This window comes from Doryrhamphus excisus, chromosome 16, assembly GCF_030265055.1.
Source record: "Doryrhamphus excisus isolate RoL2022-K1 chromosome 16, RoL_Dexc_1.0, whole genome shotgun sequence".
NCBI classification, from domain to species: domain Eukaryota; kingdom Metazoa; phylum Chordata; class Actinopteri; order Syngnathiformes; family Syngnathidae; genus Doryrhamphus; species Doryrhamphus excisus.
The window spans coordinates 18,142,798-18,155,990 of NC_080481.1; the positions used below are offsets into that span (position 1 = coordinate 18,142,798).

General features: G+C 42.1%; 1 protein-coding gene across 3 annotated transcripts; it reads left to right on the forward strand.

The window, feature by feature from the left end:
- The first annotated feature begins 122 nt into the window (after window positions 1-122).
- On the forward strand, window positions 123-12,494 carry tfcp2 (transcription factor CP2). Of its 3 annotated transcripts, XR_009119819.1 has the most exons (18): window positions 123-444; window positions 609-808; window positions 2,139-2,290; window positions 2,806-2,882; window positions 4,409-4,514; window positions 4,613-4,719; window positions 5,975-6,127; window positions 6,196-6,306; window positions 7,983-8,071; window positions 8,151-8,199; window positions 8,478-8,571; window positions 8,630-8,720; window positions 8,789-8,895; window positions 10,445-10,587; window positions 10,659-10,710; window positions 10,777-11,029; window positions 11,507-11,645; window positions 12,143-12,494. XR_009119819.1 is itself a non-coding variant. In XM_058052179.1 (16 exons), the coding sequence occupies exons 2-16, from the start codon at window positions 687-689 to the stop codon at window positions 10,812-10,814; spliced, it is 1,491 nt and encodes a 496-aa protein (XP_057908162.1). In that variant the 5' UTR covers window positions 123-444; window positions 609-686; the 3' UTR covers window positions 10,815-11,449. The 3 variants fall into 3 exon arrangements, 1 of the variants encoding a protein (XP_057908162.1); XR_009119818.1 differs by lacking the exon at window positions 12,143-12,494 and having other exon boundaries at window positions 11,507-11,680; XM_058052179.1 differs by lacking the exons at window positions 11,507-11,645; window positions 12,143-12,494 and having other exon boundaries at window positions 10,777-11,449.
- Window positions 12,495-13,193: the final 699 nt, after the last annotated feature.

Genomic DNA, 13,193 nt, shown 5'->3' on the forward strand with positions numbered 1-13,193 from the left:
GATATATGATAATAAAATACATAAATAACGTTAATAAAACGAATGTAAAACTGCTAAATTGCCTCCGTACGCTAGGTGGCAGCAGCGCGTTCACTGCGGTCATCTTACCTTGAAAACCGGAAATGCCACAAGCGGAAATTACGGCAGCGCCTCTTCCTGACTCGGTATACAAACAAAAGCGACGTTAAATTTAGAGCTTATTTTCTCAGACCCACGCCTGTTTGGCGCAACTCTAGCGGTCGAAATAAAATGCGTGGTGTTTGCTGAAATGTTTGCGTAAAAGCTCCTTCGGGGAGGCCAGGAAGTGCGAGTATCGCCTCGGCTAGCTGCTTACTTAGCGTGACATGCTAGCTCGACATGTTTGTTGTCGTGCTGGAGCGAAGGAGAGCGACATGATGGCATGAAAACCTTCGCCGTGTTTGCTGCACTCTTTGCCACCGCAAGGTAAACTTTGTGTCTTTTAATTTAATGCGACAAGCAGTCGCCGTGTAGCTAAAGTTGTAGTCGAGTTGGTATAACACTGTTAATATTACCGTAATGCCTACATATGTGGCGAAGTATTTTTACGCATGTAAATTTCAATGTACTCTGCTGTCGTTCTCCCAAAGGCTGAAAGTGGTAGACCACAACTTGGACTGAAGGTGCTCCCAGGAACCGAACCTCGCTGAGATCCGCACATATTCACCATGGCCTGGGCTTTGAAGTTGCCTCTGACTGACGAAGTGATCGAGTCCGGACTGGTCCAGGACTTTGATGCCAGTCTTTCAGGCATCGGACAGGAGCTGGGGGCTGGGGCGTACAGCATGAGGTACTGAACCTGGTCTTTTAACGGAGGCTTGCAATCTATCTGTGGTGTTGGTATCATCGTCTAATTTGTGTAAAAGTTGAGGTTTTTGAAAACCTTACCATACCTGGTTATACTTTTTTGGACCGCTTTCTTTTATCGTAATAAGTTCCACTTCCTGTTCTGTGGTTGTCGTCACTTTTTTTCCCTCTTTGCCATCATTGGTACTGTTCTTCGGTGTCATCACCTCTCTGGGTTTGATTACTGTGTACTTTTAAAGTGTGGCTAGACCATGTGTGTCCAAAGTGCGGTCTGGGGGACGTTTCCTTACTGGCTCACAGCACCAAAATATTATTTAGGAGCTCTCAAAGAAAAACCCACAGCAGAACAACCAGCAGTAATTTTCCAAGAATGAAACAAAAATTTGGAAATAAAAAAGTTGTAATCAAATTGGGAAAAATCACCATTTATTGACATAAAGTTTAATATGAGAGTTAATAAAAAAGACGTTGTCGTAATGTGTGAAACAAGCGTAACAAGTTTTTAAATGTTTGGAAAATTAGAAGAAAAAGTTATATTATGACAATTAATTCCTAATATTACAAGAAGAACACTTGGAAAATAAAAACAAAAATGTTAAACAGATATGAAAATTTCATAAAAAATAAAGTATTTTTTCTTGTTGTAATATTATGAGAACAAACCAAGCAAAAAAAAAGTTTGGGAAATGAAGTCCTAATATCGTGAGAAAAAAATGTACAAAAACTATTGAAAAAGAAAGCTGAAATATTTAGAAAATCAATATAAAACATATCAGAAATGGAAATAATTTTACGGGAATAAAGTCAAAAATAGGAACAGGAAAAAGGCATAATCTAAAAGATAGAAAAAAAGTTGCAATTTCATGACAATAAAGTTGTAAAATTTTAGTAGCATGGAGATGAAATTAGAAAATTTGTAATATTAGAACAAATAAAAAGCAAAGTATTTAGGTTAGGTTGTTACTACATTATTGAAAAGTAGTTGGAAAATAAATTTAAAAAACAGCAGAACGAGGGAAAAGTAAAAGTCCATAGTAACAATAACAATATCACAAGGCTGAGATATGTCAAAGTGGCAAAATTGCAGCTTGTCAATTTTCACGCTGACCTTCAATGGAAAAAGTTTGGACACCTTTAGGAAGACAGAGGGACGCCATCTGCTGCTTGATGTTACGCAATCAACCAATCAGCTGCTGTTTGCGTCGTAAATTGTTCTGTTGCCAGGAAAAGACGCCATCCGGCCTGGACACTTGACACATTTGTTAGCTCCGCCTTCTTACAAACAAATAAATTTTTATTTTCCCCGTACCCAGCGACGTCCTGGCCCTGCCCATCTTCAAGCAGGAGGAGTCCAACCTGCCGCCGGACGCCGACAACAAGATCCTTCCCTTCCAGTATGTCCTCTGCGCCGCTACCTCGCCAGCTGTCAAACTGCATGATGAAACGCTCACCTACCTCAATCAAGGTCAGCATACATTGACATCACCAAGGTGCATGATAATTATATAATAATTATATGAGGGAATTATCACGTCATACCCAATCAATCCATAACATTAACATGATCTTTAAAAAAAACATTACTTGTAGGAAAAGAAGCGCTCCTTTCTTGATGTAAACAAACCTTCACTTTCCCAGGAAAACATATCGTGTGCCGGATGTACCAAACGCTGTGAGATGAAGGGGGGTGGTAATAACCCATAAAGCATAAAAGAAACCATATCAGCTGCCTCGGACGTGAGCCATGTCCGTGTCCGCCATGTCCGAAAAGTACTAAAGTTTTACCCCAGACCTCTGTAGCGGCACATGTGCCCAAATACAGCACACCTTGCTGGGCATAGCCATGCCGCTCCTCCCGCCCCAACTCCTTGGCTTCCCCTGACCTCCGTAGCGTGTCCAATTATAGCGCACTCCGCAATCCGTCCAATGACAGTGAACGCTGCATTTTTTTTTTATCCACTGTGTACTTTGTCGTTGCAGGGCAGTCCTACGAAATTATCATGCTCGATAATCGCAAGATCGGCGAACTCCCGGAAATCTCTGGTAAAATGGTTAAGGTAAGTTAGCGAGGCGCCTGCGTCGGAGCACCGCTTAACCCTTTAAGCACCAAAGCCATCTATTCATGACCTAAATCAGGGGTGGGCAAACTTTTTGACTGGCGGGCCGCATTGATTTAACAAAATTTACAGGGGGCCAGACTCGATATTTTACAACTAACGGCCCGCCTGGAATTATTGTATCTGTAAAAGTGTTATGCAATCTGCTTTATGGGCACTTTGAGATCATTTATTTGATGTAAAGTAAGTTATAAATTTATAATAATAAATTTATTATTATTTGTTATTATTATTATTATTTGTATTATTATAATTATATGCTTGTGTCCCTTTTTCCAGGAGCACTTTGTAAACAACAGACTGCATCAAATAACGAAATTGATAAAACAGCCAAACCATGAAAATGTCGGCTCAAGCCATGATGCCAGCTTGTATGTTGACTTTAAATGAAATACTTTGGAAAGAACGGGCGGGCCGTATTCAAACACTTGGCGGGCCGGATGTGGCCCCCGGGCCGTAGTTTGCCCACCCCTGACCTAAATGAAGCATTTTAAAGAGTAGAACTAGCTAAACGAGCTAGCTAAACTAGCTAAATCAACTAAAATCAAGGCAGAAGAAGCGTTCCGATTGTGAATGTAGTATCCTACAATGGCCACTAGGTGTCTGATATTGGCCAACTCTCAATTTCCGATACCGATACCGATGTATAACAATATATCTCCTGTGGTGGAATGAACACAGCATGTTTTTAATATCAGTTTTCACCATCGGGAAAAAAAATCTGATACCCGAATCAACCGATATCGCATTTTTAGGTTGATATCGTTCATTCATTCATTCATTTTCTACCGCTTTTTCCTCACGAGGGTCGCGGGGGTGCTGGAGCCTATCCCAGCTGTACAGCGGTACACCCTGGACTGGTCGCCAGCCAATCACAGGACACATATAGACAAACAACCATTCACACTCACATTCATACCTATGGACAATTTGGAGTGGCCAATTAACCTAGCATGTTTTTTTTTGGAATGTGGGAGGAAACCGGAGTACCCGGAGAAAACCCACGCATGCACGGGGAGAACATGCAAACTCCACACAGAGATGGCCGAGGGCGGGGACCGAACCCTGGTCTCCTAGCTGTGAGGTCTGCGCACTAACCACCAGACCGCCGTGCCGCCGGCTGATATCGGGACATCCCTAATCATAATAATAACACAAGCTAAAGCTCAGCACTGAACCTCTGACGTCATTAACTGTCTTCCACACAACTGTCCGCCCTCCACTAAGGTCCCCTAGGGAACACATTTACTGTGACACACAAGGAGGAGATTATGTACGTCTTTAAATATCTTACTCACTCTTATTATGTCCAGCTTGTAGATTGTAGCTGCCGTGTCTGCCACCGACTGACTAAATGCAGTAAAAGTGAAAGTATCCATCAATCCAGGCCAACGGGAAGGAACGCAAAACCTTTCCCAGGGAATGTGTACCCCAAAAAAATAAGGCAAATGTGTGTCAAATTGCAGAGCATCATTCGCGTGGTGTTCCACGACCGTCGACTTCAGTACACGGAGCACCAGCAGCTGGAGGGCTGGCGCTGGAACCGGCCCGGGGACCGTATTCTGGACCTAGGTGAGTCGGTACCGGAAGCATCTGGAAGCAACTTAAGAAAACCCGTTTCCACGCCACCCGCCGTTGTCATATTTTCACCGTGTGTCGATCTCCTGCAGATATCCCCATGTCGGTCGGCATCGTGGACCCCCGGGCCAACCCCACCCAGCTTAACACCGTGGAGTACCTGTGGGAACCGTCGAAGAGAACCTCTGTCTTTATCCAGGTAGTATGAACCTCCTGGATGTCATCATTGGCTCATTTGCATATTTGGGAATGGCGCAGGTACAAAAGAAGTATGTTTATAGAAATACAAATTAATTCTGTTTTTTTACCCCCAAATATCTCCACTGTCTTATTAAATAATCTTTCAGAATATTATGACACTTTATTACCATAATATTATAACTTTTCCCCAACCTAATGCTCCAAAAATGACATCCAAAAATAATATAAAGACTTTAAAAAATATTTTTTTGGCTATTATTTTTAAAACGACACCATCTTTATATTAGTTTTGGAAACTAATGTTTTTTTTTTTTACATCATTCACAATTACAGACGTTTCTGCTGCCCATTTCTGCTCTTTTTGCTAAAATTATTACAAATATTTCTTCTTGTAAATGTTCTTCCCGTAATTATGACTTTATTCCCAAGACGTTTTGTCACAACTTTGTTTTGTGTGTGTCTTATATTATGACTACTTTTGTTTTGTTTTGGCTTTTTCCTGATTTTGCATTTTTTTGATCTGCATACTAGTATTTTTCGTTAATATTTTAACATTATGCTATTAAAATGACAATATTTTTACATTATTTCTGTAAAATGATCATCACTTTCTCATTAGAATCCCCCCCCCACAATTTTTTAAACTTATATTCTTGTACAATTGCAGCCATTTCTGCTCTTTTTGCTAAAATGTTCATCGTGATTATGACTTTATTCCCATAATATTTGACCTTATTTTAATAACATTGTAACTTTTGTCCCAACCTAGTTTTCCCCAAATTACAGCTTGATTTCTCGTTTTGTGTTTCTTACAACATTACAACTATTTGTTCTTCAATATCCCTCAGTATAATGTCAAAGTTTGACTTTTTTCTAATTTTCTGTTAATATTTTGGCATTCTTCTTCTAAGTTGACTGTAGAGTTTTCCACATCTTGTTGAATCATATTGTTGGAATGTGACACAAATTCCGTCTTCAAAAATGTCCAGTAAAACCATAAAAAGTTGGCAACGCTGATCCCTCATGCTACGCCTTCTTATTCTCTGGTACACCAGCTGTGTATGAGGCGTTGCAATGACAAGTTCCATTCACTCAAAGTCAAAATCAACTTCCTGTTGTGTTGTTAAATAAGCTTTAAATCTGTGATCAAGTCCCACGTGTCGTTATGAGACTAAACCAAAAGCTCAGTTTTACCCGTTCACCCTCCGAGTCGGTGGCCTCGGATCCTGATTTGTGCGTTTGCTCGCCGGTAGGTTCACTGCATCAGCACGGAGTTTACCATGCGCAAGCACGGCGGCGAGAAGGGCGTTCCTTTCCGCATCCAGATCGACACCTTCAAAGAGAACGAGGGCGGCGAGTACACCGAGCACCTCCACTCCGCCTCCTGTCAGGTCAAAGTTTTCAAGGTGAGGCCCAGGACGAGAAGAAGAAGAAGAAGTGATGATGGTGACGGCAAACTAAACCCTGATTTCAGCCTAAAGGTGCCGACAGGAAGCAGAAGACAGACCGGGAGAAGATGGAGAAGAGGGCGCCGCAGGAGAAGGAGAAGTACCAACCATCCTATGAAACCACCATCCTCACCGAGGTCGGTGCATTCACTTCCTGTCATACAGTACATCATAACTTTATTGACAGCAGTGCAGTCATTCAGAATGATTATTTCCCTTACTTCCTGGATTGTTTTGCTTCTTATTTGGAGTCGTCGTGAACTACTGCACTTTCCTTTGGATTATTTCCACGATTATTTTCAGTCTGTCAGAATCTTATTTTTTTTTTAAATCAAGTAAAAGAGCAACAATAAATTTACAAGTAAAAAAATCAAACATTTCACCAAATAATGAAAGACCAATTGGTTAAATAGACATAGACATAGACCCCCTTTATTGTCATTGCACAAAAACACAGTAGTGAAATTGCCAACGAAATGTCGTTGCCTGGCTCCCATATAATAACAGACACAAAAGAAGATAAGTATTAATAATATTAATAAATAATAATAATAATAATAATGCGGAGAATAAATAGACACCAAATATGAACAACATAGGGGTCTCAAACTCAATTTACCTGGGGGCCACTGGAGCTAGGGTCTGGGCAAGGCTGGGCTGCATCAGGTCCCCCCCCCCCCAAAAAAAAAAACAACACATTTATTAAAAACAGAAAAATATACAAACTTTTTCAGTGCTTTGGTTCCGATTTTCTACAATAAAAGCTCTGATAAAACATTCCACTGTTCTCAAATATCTTCATTTTTTATTTTTCTGCACAAAATAAGATGAAAAATAAACAAAGAAAATCAATCAGTAATAAATAAATATAATAATAATAATAATAAAAACTTAAGAAAGCACATATAGTTGGTGGGTAGACAAATTATTTTTTCATATTAAAATGAACAAAGCATTATTAGAGCCCTGTAGACATGACAAAACACGACTATAGTCACATTTATACTCTTTTTTTTTTTTATTTACAACATATTGCGCAACTACAGGGTCTTGAGACACATGCTAACTCGCAAACTAGAGAGCTAGCGACCTAAACGGTAGCCTCCGAGTTATTTCCTTTACACTTAAATAGCCAAAAACTTACCACTTCCACACGGATAGGGAGGCTAACTATTAATAGTTATTTAACCTTTAACACGAACATTAATCAAATGTAATATTTTTTTCTGGGTACATGATACCATACAGCATCCATATCAAACATAAAACTTTCATATCAAGGCGGGGGGCCTCAAACTAGTGTCCTGCGGGCCACATTTGGCCCGCGGGCCGCATGTTTGAGACCCCCTGTTTTAGATAATCAAGTGTTTTATTTGCTTGTATAACTGGTGGCTATTTTTAGGACTATGTATACTATGTATGTATACTTGTTTTTTAACTTTTTGTTTTCCTTCCGTTTCATTGCCAAAAAAATTAGATTTATTTCAATAATCCTTGCAGCCCTAATTTTATGACATTTGGATCATTTTGAGTATTTGGATTTTTTTATTCTGTTATGGATCGTCTTGGTTATTATTGCCCTTAAAGTCAGAATGTGGGGAAATTGTTGTGCAAATTGTAAAAAAAAAATATTGTAAAAGTATTATTGTAGCCGATGGTTCGTATCTAAACATTTACTCATTCCTAACGATTTAACGTTTGGTATACTGTACCTACCAATGCTCCAGGGCCACACTGTGAACACCCCTGCTGTAGAGACTGTGACCCAACCTAAGATGGCTCCTCAAAGCGTGTGTCTCTTCCTCTCCCTCAGTGCTCTCCGTGGCCAGAGGTTACGTACGTCAACAACTCCCCATCGCCGGCCTTCAACAGCACGCCAAACAGCTTCCCGGTGGCGGAAGGGTACGCCGCGCTCTTGCTAGCTCGCCTTCCTGCTGTGCTAATGACACGCTCACTCCGTCTTCCTCTGGTCCTTTTCTAGAAACGGGTCACCCAACCACCAGCCTGAGCCCGTTGTTCATGTAGCGGACGTAAGTGCTAGCGGCTAGCTCTGTGATGTCATTTGTTATGCTTGAAATGTATCTTTTCGCAAAGTAGTCGGGAGCTGATATTTTCCTGAAACTTGCCTATGTTCTACTGATGATTACTAAAGAACAGAATAAGGTAGAAAGAAACATTTTCCTTTTGGTAGCTTCCTGGTTTATGTAGCCATAGAACATAATAATAATGTTGAGGCCTTGAAAGATCACTCAAACGTGTCTAAAACGTCTCTTTTTTTTTGGGAGTTAATGTGGTTTTTCCCCTCAAGAATTTGTTACCTGCGGCCACGCCACAAGATGCACAGCAGTGGCTTCTCCGAAACCGCTTCTCGCCCTTCTGCCGCCTCTTCACCAACTTCTCAGGTTAGATCCCCGTTTTAGTTTCCGTTTTCAACAAGTCAGAGGTGGGTCTTTGTCCCAGGAGCGGACCTGTTGAAGCTGACCAGGGAGGATGTCATTCAGATCTGCGGTCCAGCGGACGGCATTCGGCTTTTCAATGCACTAAAAGGACGGTGAGTACCGCCCTCGGAAGGGTGGACATGAGGACCGCTTGTACTTGTGTGTGTGTGTGTGTGTACAGGGTGGTACGTCCGAGGCTGACCATCTACGTGTGTCAGGAGTCGCAGCAGGCCCGTGAGCAGCAGCCCAAACACGAGAACGGAGACGCCGCCAGCAACACGTTCTTCAGTCAGTGCTCCTTTTTGTGCTACACTGGAACCTGTGTTGGTGTCTTTGCATCAGAAATCATGTCACTCCTGGGAAGCCCGCCCAGAAAGCTTCTTTTTATACTTTTACTATTCTAGTTTGACATGTCATGTCTCGTTACATCTGCCGTTAAAGTTCCAAAAAAAGAACATCTCTGCGACAGCAAAATATGGTGGTGGTAGTGTAATGGTCTGGGACCATTTTGCTGGGATAAATAGAAGCATGAATTCTGCTCAAGTAGAATGTCGGGCCATCTGTTGGTGACCTTGCGCTGAAACGCACCAACCAGTCTCCAAAAAAAAGAACCTCTCTGCAACAGCAAAATATGGTGGTGGTAGTGTAATGGTCTGGGACCATTTTGCTGGGATAAATAGAAGCATGAATTCTGCTCAAGTAGAATGTCGGGCCATCTGTTGGTGACCTCGCACTGAAACGCATGAGCCAGTCTCCAAAAAAAGAACATCTCCGCAACAGCAAAATATGGTGGTGGTAGTCTGATGGTCTTGGACCATTTTGCTGGGATAAATAGAAGCATGAATTCTGCTCAAGTAGAATGTCGGACCATCTGTTGGTGACCTCGCACTGAAACGCATCAGCCGGTCTCCAAAAAAAGAACATCTCCGCAACAGCAAAATATGGTGGTGGTAGTGTAATGGTCTGGGACCATTTTGCTGGGATAAATGTTAGCATGAATTCTGCTGAAGTCGAATGTCGGACCATCTGTTAGTGACCTCGCACTGAAACGCATGAGCCAGTCTCCAAAAAAAGAACATCTCGACAAAACAGCAAAATATGGTGGTGGTAGTGTAACGGTCTGGGACCATTTTGCTGGGATAAATAGAAGCATTAATTCTGCTCAAGGAGAATGTTGAGCCATCTGTTGGTGACCTTGCGCTGAAACGCACCAGCCAGTCTCCAACAAAAGAACATCTCCGCAACAGCAAAATATGGTGGTGGTAGTCTGATGGTCTTGGACCATTTTGCTGGGATAAATGGAAGCATGAATTCCGCTGAAGTCGAATGTCGGGCCATCTGTTGGTGACCTCGCACTGAAACGCATGAGCCGGTCTCCAAAAAAAGAACATCTCGACAAAACAGCAAAATATGGTGGTGGTAGTGTAACGGTCTGGGACCATTTAGCATGAATTCTGCTCAAGTAGAATGTCGAGCCATCTGTTGGTGACCTCGTGCTGAAACGCACCAGCCAGTCTCCAAAAAAAGAACATCTCCGCAACAGCAAAATATGGTGGTGGTAGTGTAACGATCTGGGACCATTTAGCATGAATTCTGCTAAAGGAGAATGTCGGCCATCTGCATCACACGGCGCTGGGGGACACTCATTGCAAGTTATCGCAAACGCTTGGTTGCAGTTGTTGCTGCCGAGGGGGGCCCAAGCACTTCTTAGACCTTGGACACGGGGCCATGGACCTTTGGGCGGCTTCCCCTCAATCATGAAAAGTTTGGTTTAAAACAGCATGACAGTACGAAAGGGGTCAAACCCTTAATATATGACGTGTGGTGTCGACCGCAGTCTACCACGCCGTCTACCTGGAGGAGCTGACGGCGGTCGAGCTGACGGAGAAGATCGCCCAGCTCTTCAACATCTCTCCCAGGCAGATCAACCAGATCTTCAAGCAGGGTCCCACCGGCATCCACGTGCTGGTCAGCGACGAGGTCGGCTCCCGGACCTTCAACTACTAAAATGTTCTTCTATCCCGTAACATCTTCTTCCTCTTTCTTTGCAGATGATCCAGAACTTCCAGGATGAAGTTTGTTTTATTTTGGACACAATGAAAGGTATCGGAACAAAGATGTTCTTTCCTGGTGGTGCTTGTCTAATCTACGCTTGTGATGTTCTTGCAGATGACTCCAACGACGGCTACCATGTCATCCTCAAGTGACCGCATCGCACGGACGCCCCCCCCCCCAGCAATGAAGCCTCTGGAGGCTTTTTTCCCCTCCCCTTTTACTCTGGGGAGGGAGTGACTGTTACCACGGTGACGAAGCCTTCCGCCTCCTTTTTACTCCTCCATGGGGATGCTCTTCTTTCCTCTTCTCTCTTCTTTACGTCTCCTCGGCCAGTGTGGGCGGGGCGGCGGCTGCGTCTGGAATCACTGTGTGTATATATATATGTGTGTGTGTGTGTGTGTGTGTGTGTGTGTGTGTGTGTGTGTGTGTGTGTGTGTGTGAGAGAACCCACCAATTGTGTTAAAGCAGGGTCTTGAAGGAAAAGTGGAATCCAGCAATGAACACACTTTACTTAGTGTCTTGTTTCGCATTACTGCGTTTTCAGTCAGGACCCAAATACTGTAGAAGTACAAAGTATTTTCCTAACACATCACCACGTGAAGTGTTTATTATTATTATTTTTTTTAATCATGTTTTCCAGCATATGTAAAAGACTATGAAAAGGGTCCCTGCTTCGTGGTCAGTTAGACGTTTTTCATGTTTGCGTTCACTCATGTCCCCGTCATGCGTACGCAAACCTGACCCGTTCTTTCATATACCTGCAAAAATAAACCCCCTTTTTATGATATTTTCATTTGGAATAGTACTTTTTTGTCCTGATTTACTGAACTTGTGTCATTCTTAGATAAGCCGACCGATTGGCCGAACTGCATTGAAGAAAAATACACTTCAGTCCACTGGAGCTACAACGCTTCCAAGCTAAGGAAAAGTTGTCATAAAGGAAAGAACCGTCACAGCAGCTGCCCACTAGTGGTCATCATAAGGTACAACCTGGTGGGACGGCACGTGCTATACATGATGCAACTCAACTTTTTTGGGGGGGGGGGGGGGGGGGGGTGTTGATGCTCATAGGAGTTTACATACAATACTTACAATACAAGTGAAAACAACCAATTTCCCAGCCTGGCTTCATGCCCGTGACGGGACGTCTTTTAGTGGGCGATACTGTCAGTTATGGTATCAATCCGGCAGGGTGGGGACCGAATCGGCAGAAAGGTTTTAGGCAAATATGTCTGGGATCAATTAAACAATATTGCATTTTATGCAACGTATTTTAATTGACCGTTTTTTGGTAACACTTGAATTTGTATTTTATTTTTATAATGACATTTATATGCTTTGTTTCCTTAATTTAAAATGTTTTCATTTTTGACAGATTTTCCAACACTTAAAATTTGGACTTTTTTCAATATTTTTAATGCTTTGCTTTTTTTAACGACCTACTGCAACAAACATGAGTCAAAGATCATTTATTTGACAGGAGCGGTCTGCTGTAGCATCAAAGATCCTTCAGGACTGCTCTGCAATTTTTAAGGTCCTACCTGCTGCAAAAAAAATAAAACGAGGCAAAGATCCTTTATTAGACAGGAGTGCTCCATCAAGTCAAAGATCCTTTATTTGACGAGAGTGTTTTGCTGTTTTTAACAACCTAGTCGTCTGCTACCAAGTCAACGATCCTGAAGGAGTGATCTGCTGTTTTTGAGGATTTGCTTCAAAAATGACAATTGAAAAATTACACTTGAGGAAATTTTAACTCGCAATATTTTTAGTGCTTGGCTTTTTTAACGACCTACTGCAACAAACATGAGTCAAAGATCCTTTATTTGACAGGAGCGGTCTGCTGTAGCATCAAAGATCCTTCAGGACTGCTCTGCAATTTTTAAGGTCCTACCTGCTGCAAAAAAAATAAAACGAGGCAAAGATCCTTTATTTGACAGGAGTGCTCTATCGAGTCAAAGATTTGGCGAGAGTGTTTTGCCGTTTTTAACAACCTAGTAGTCTGTTTTCAAGTCAACGATCTGCTGTTTTTGCGGATCTGCTTCAAAAATGTAAGTCGAAGATCCTTTATTCCACAAGGGTGGGATAATGAGTCAAAGATCCTTTATTAGACAGGAGTGCTCCATCAAGTCAGAGATCCTTTATTCGACAGGAGCGGTTTGCAGTAGCGTCAAAGATCCTTTACTCCACAAGGGTGGGACATTGAGTCAAAGATCCTTTATTAGACAGGAGTGCTCCATCAAGTCAGAGATCCTTTATTTGACAGGAGCGGTTTGCAGTAGCGTCAAAGATCCTTCATTCCACAGGAGTGCTTTGCTGTTTTCAATGGCCTACCACAAGAAACGTGAGTCAAAGATCCTTTATTTGACAGGAGTGCTCCATCGAGTCAAAGATCCTTTATTTGACAAGAGTGTTTTGCTGTTTTTAACAACCTAGTAGTCTGCTTTCAAGTCAACGATATGCTGTTTTTGTGGATCTGTTTCAAAAATGTAAGTCGAAGATCCTTTATTCCATAAGGGTGGGATAATGAGTCA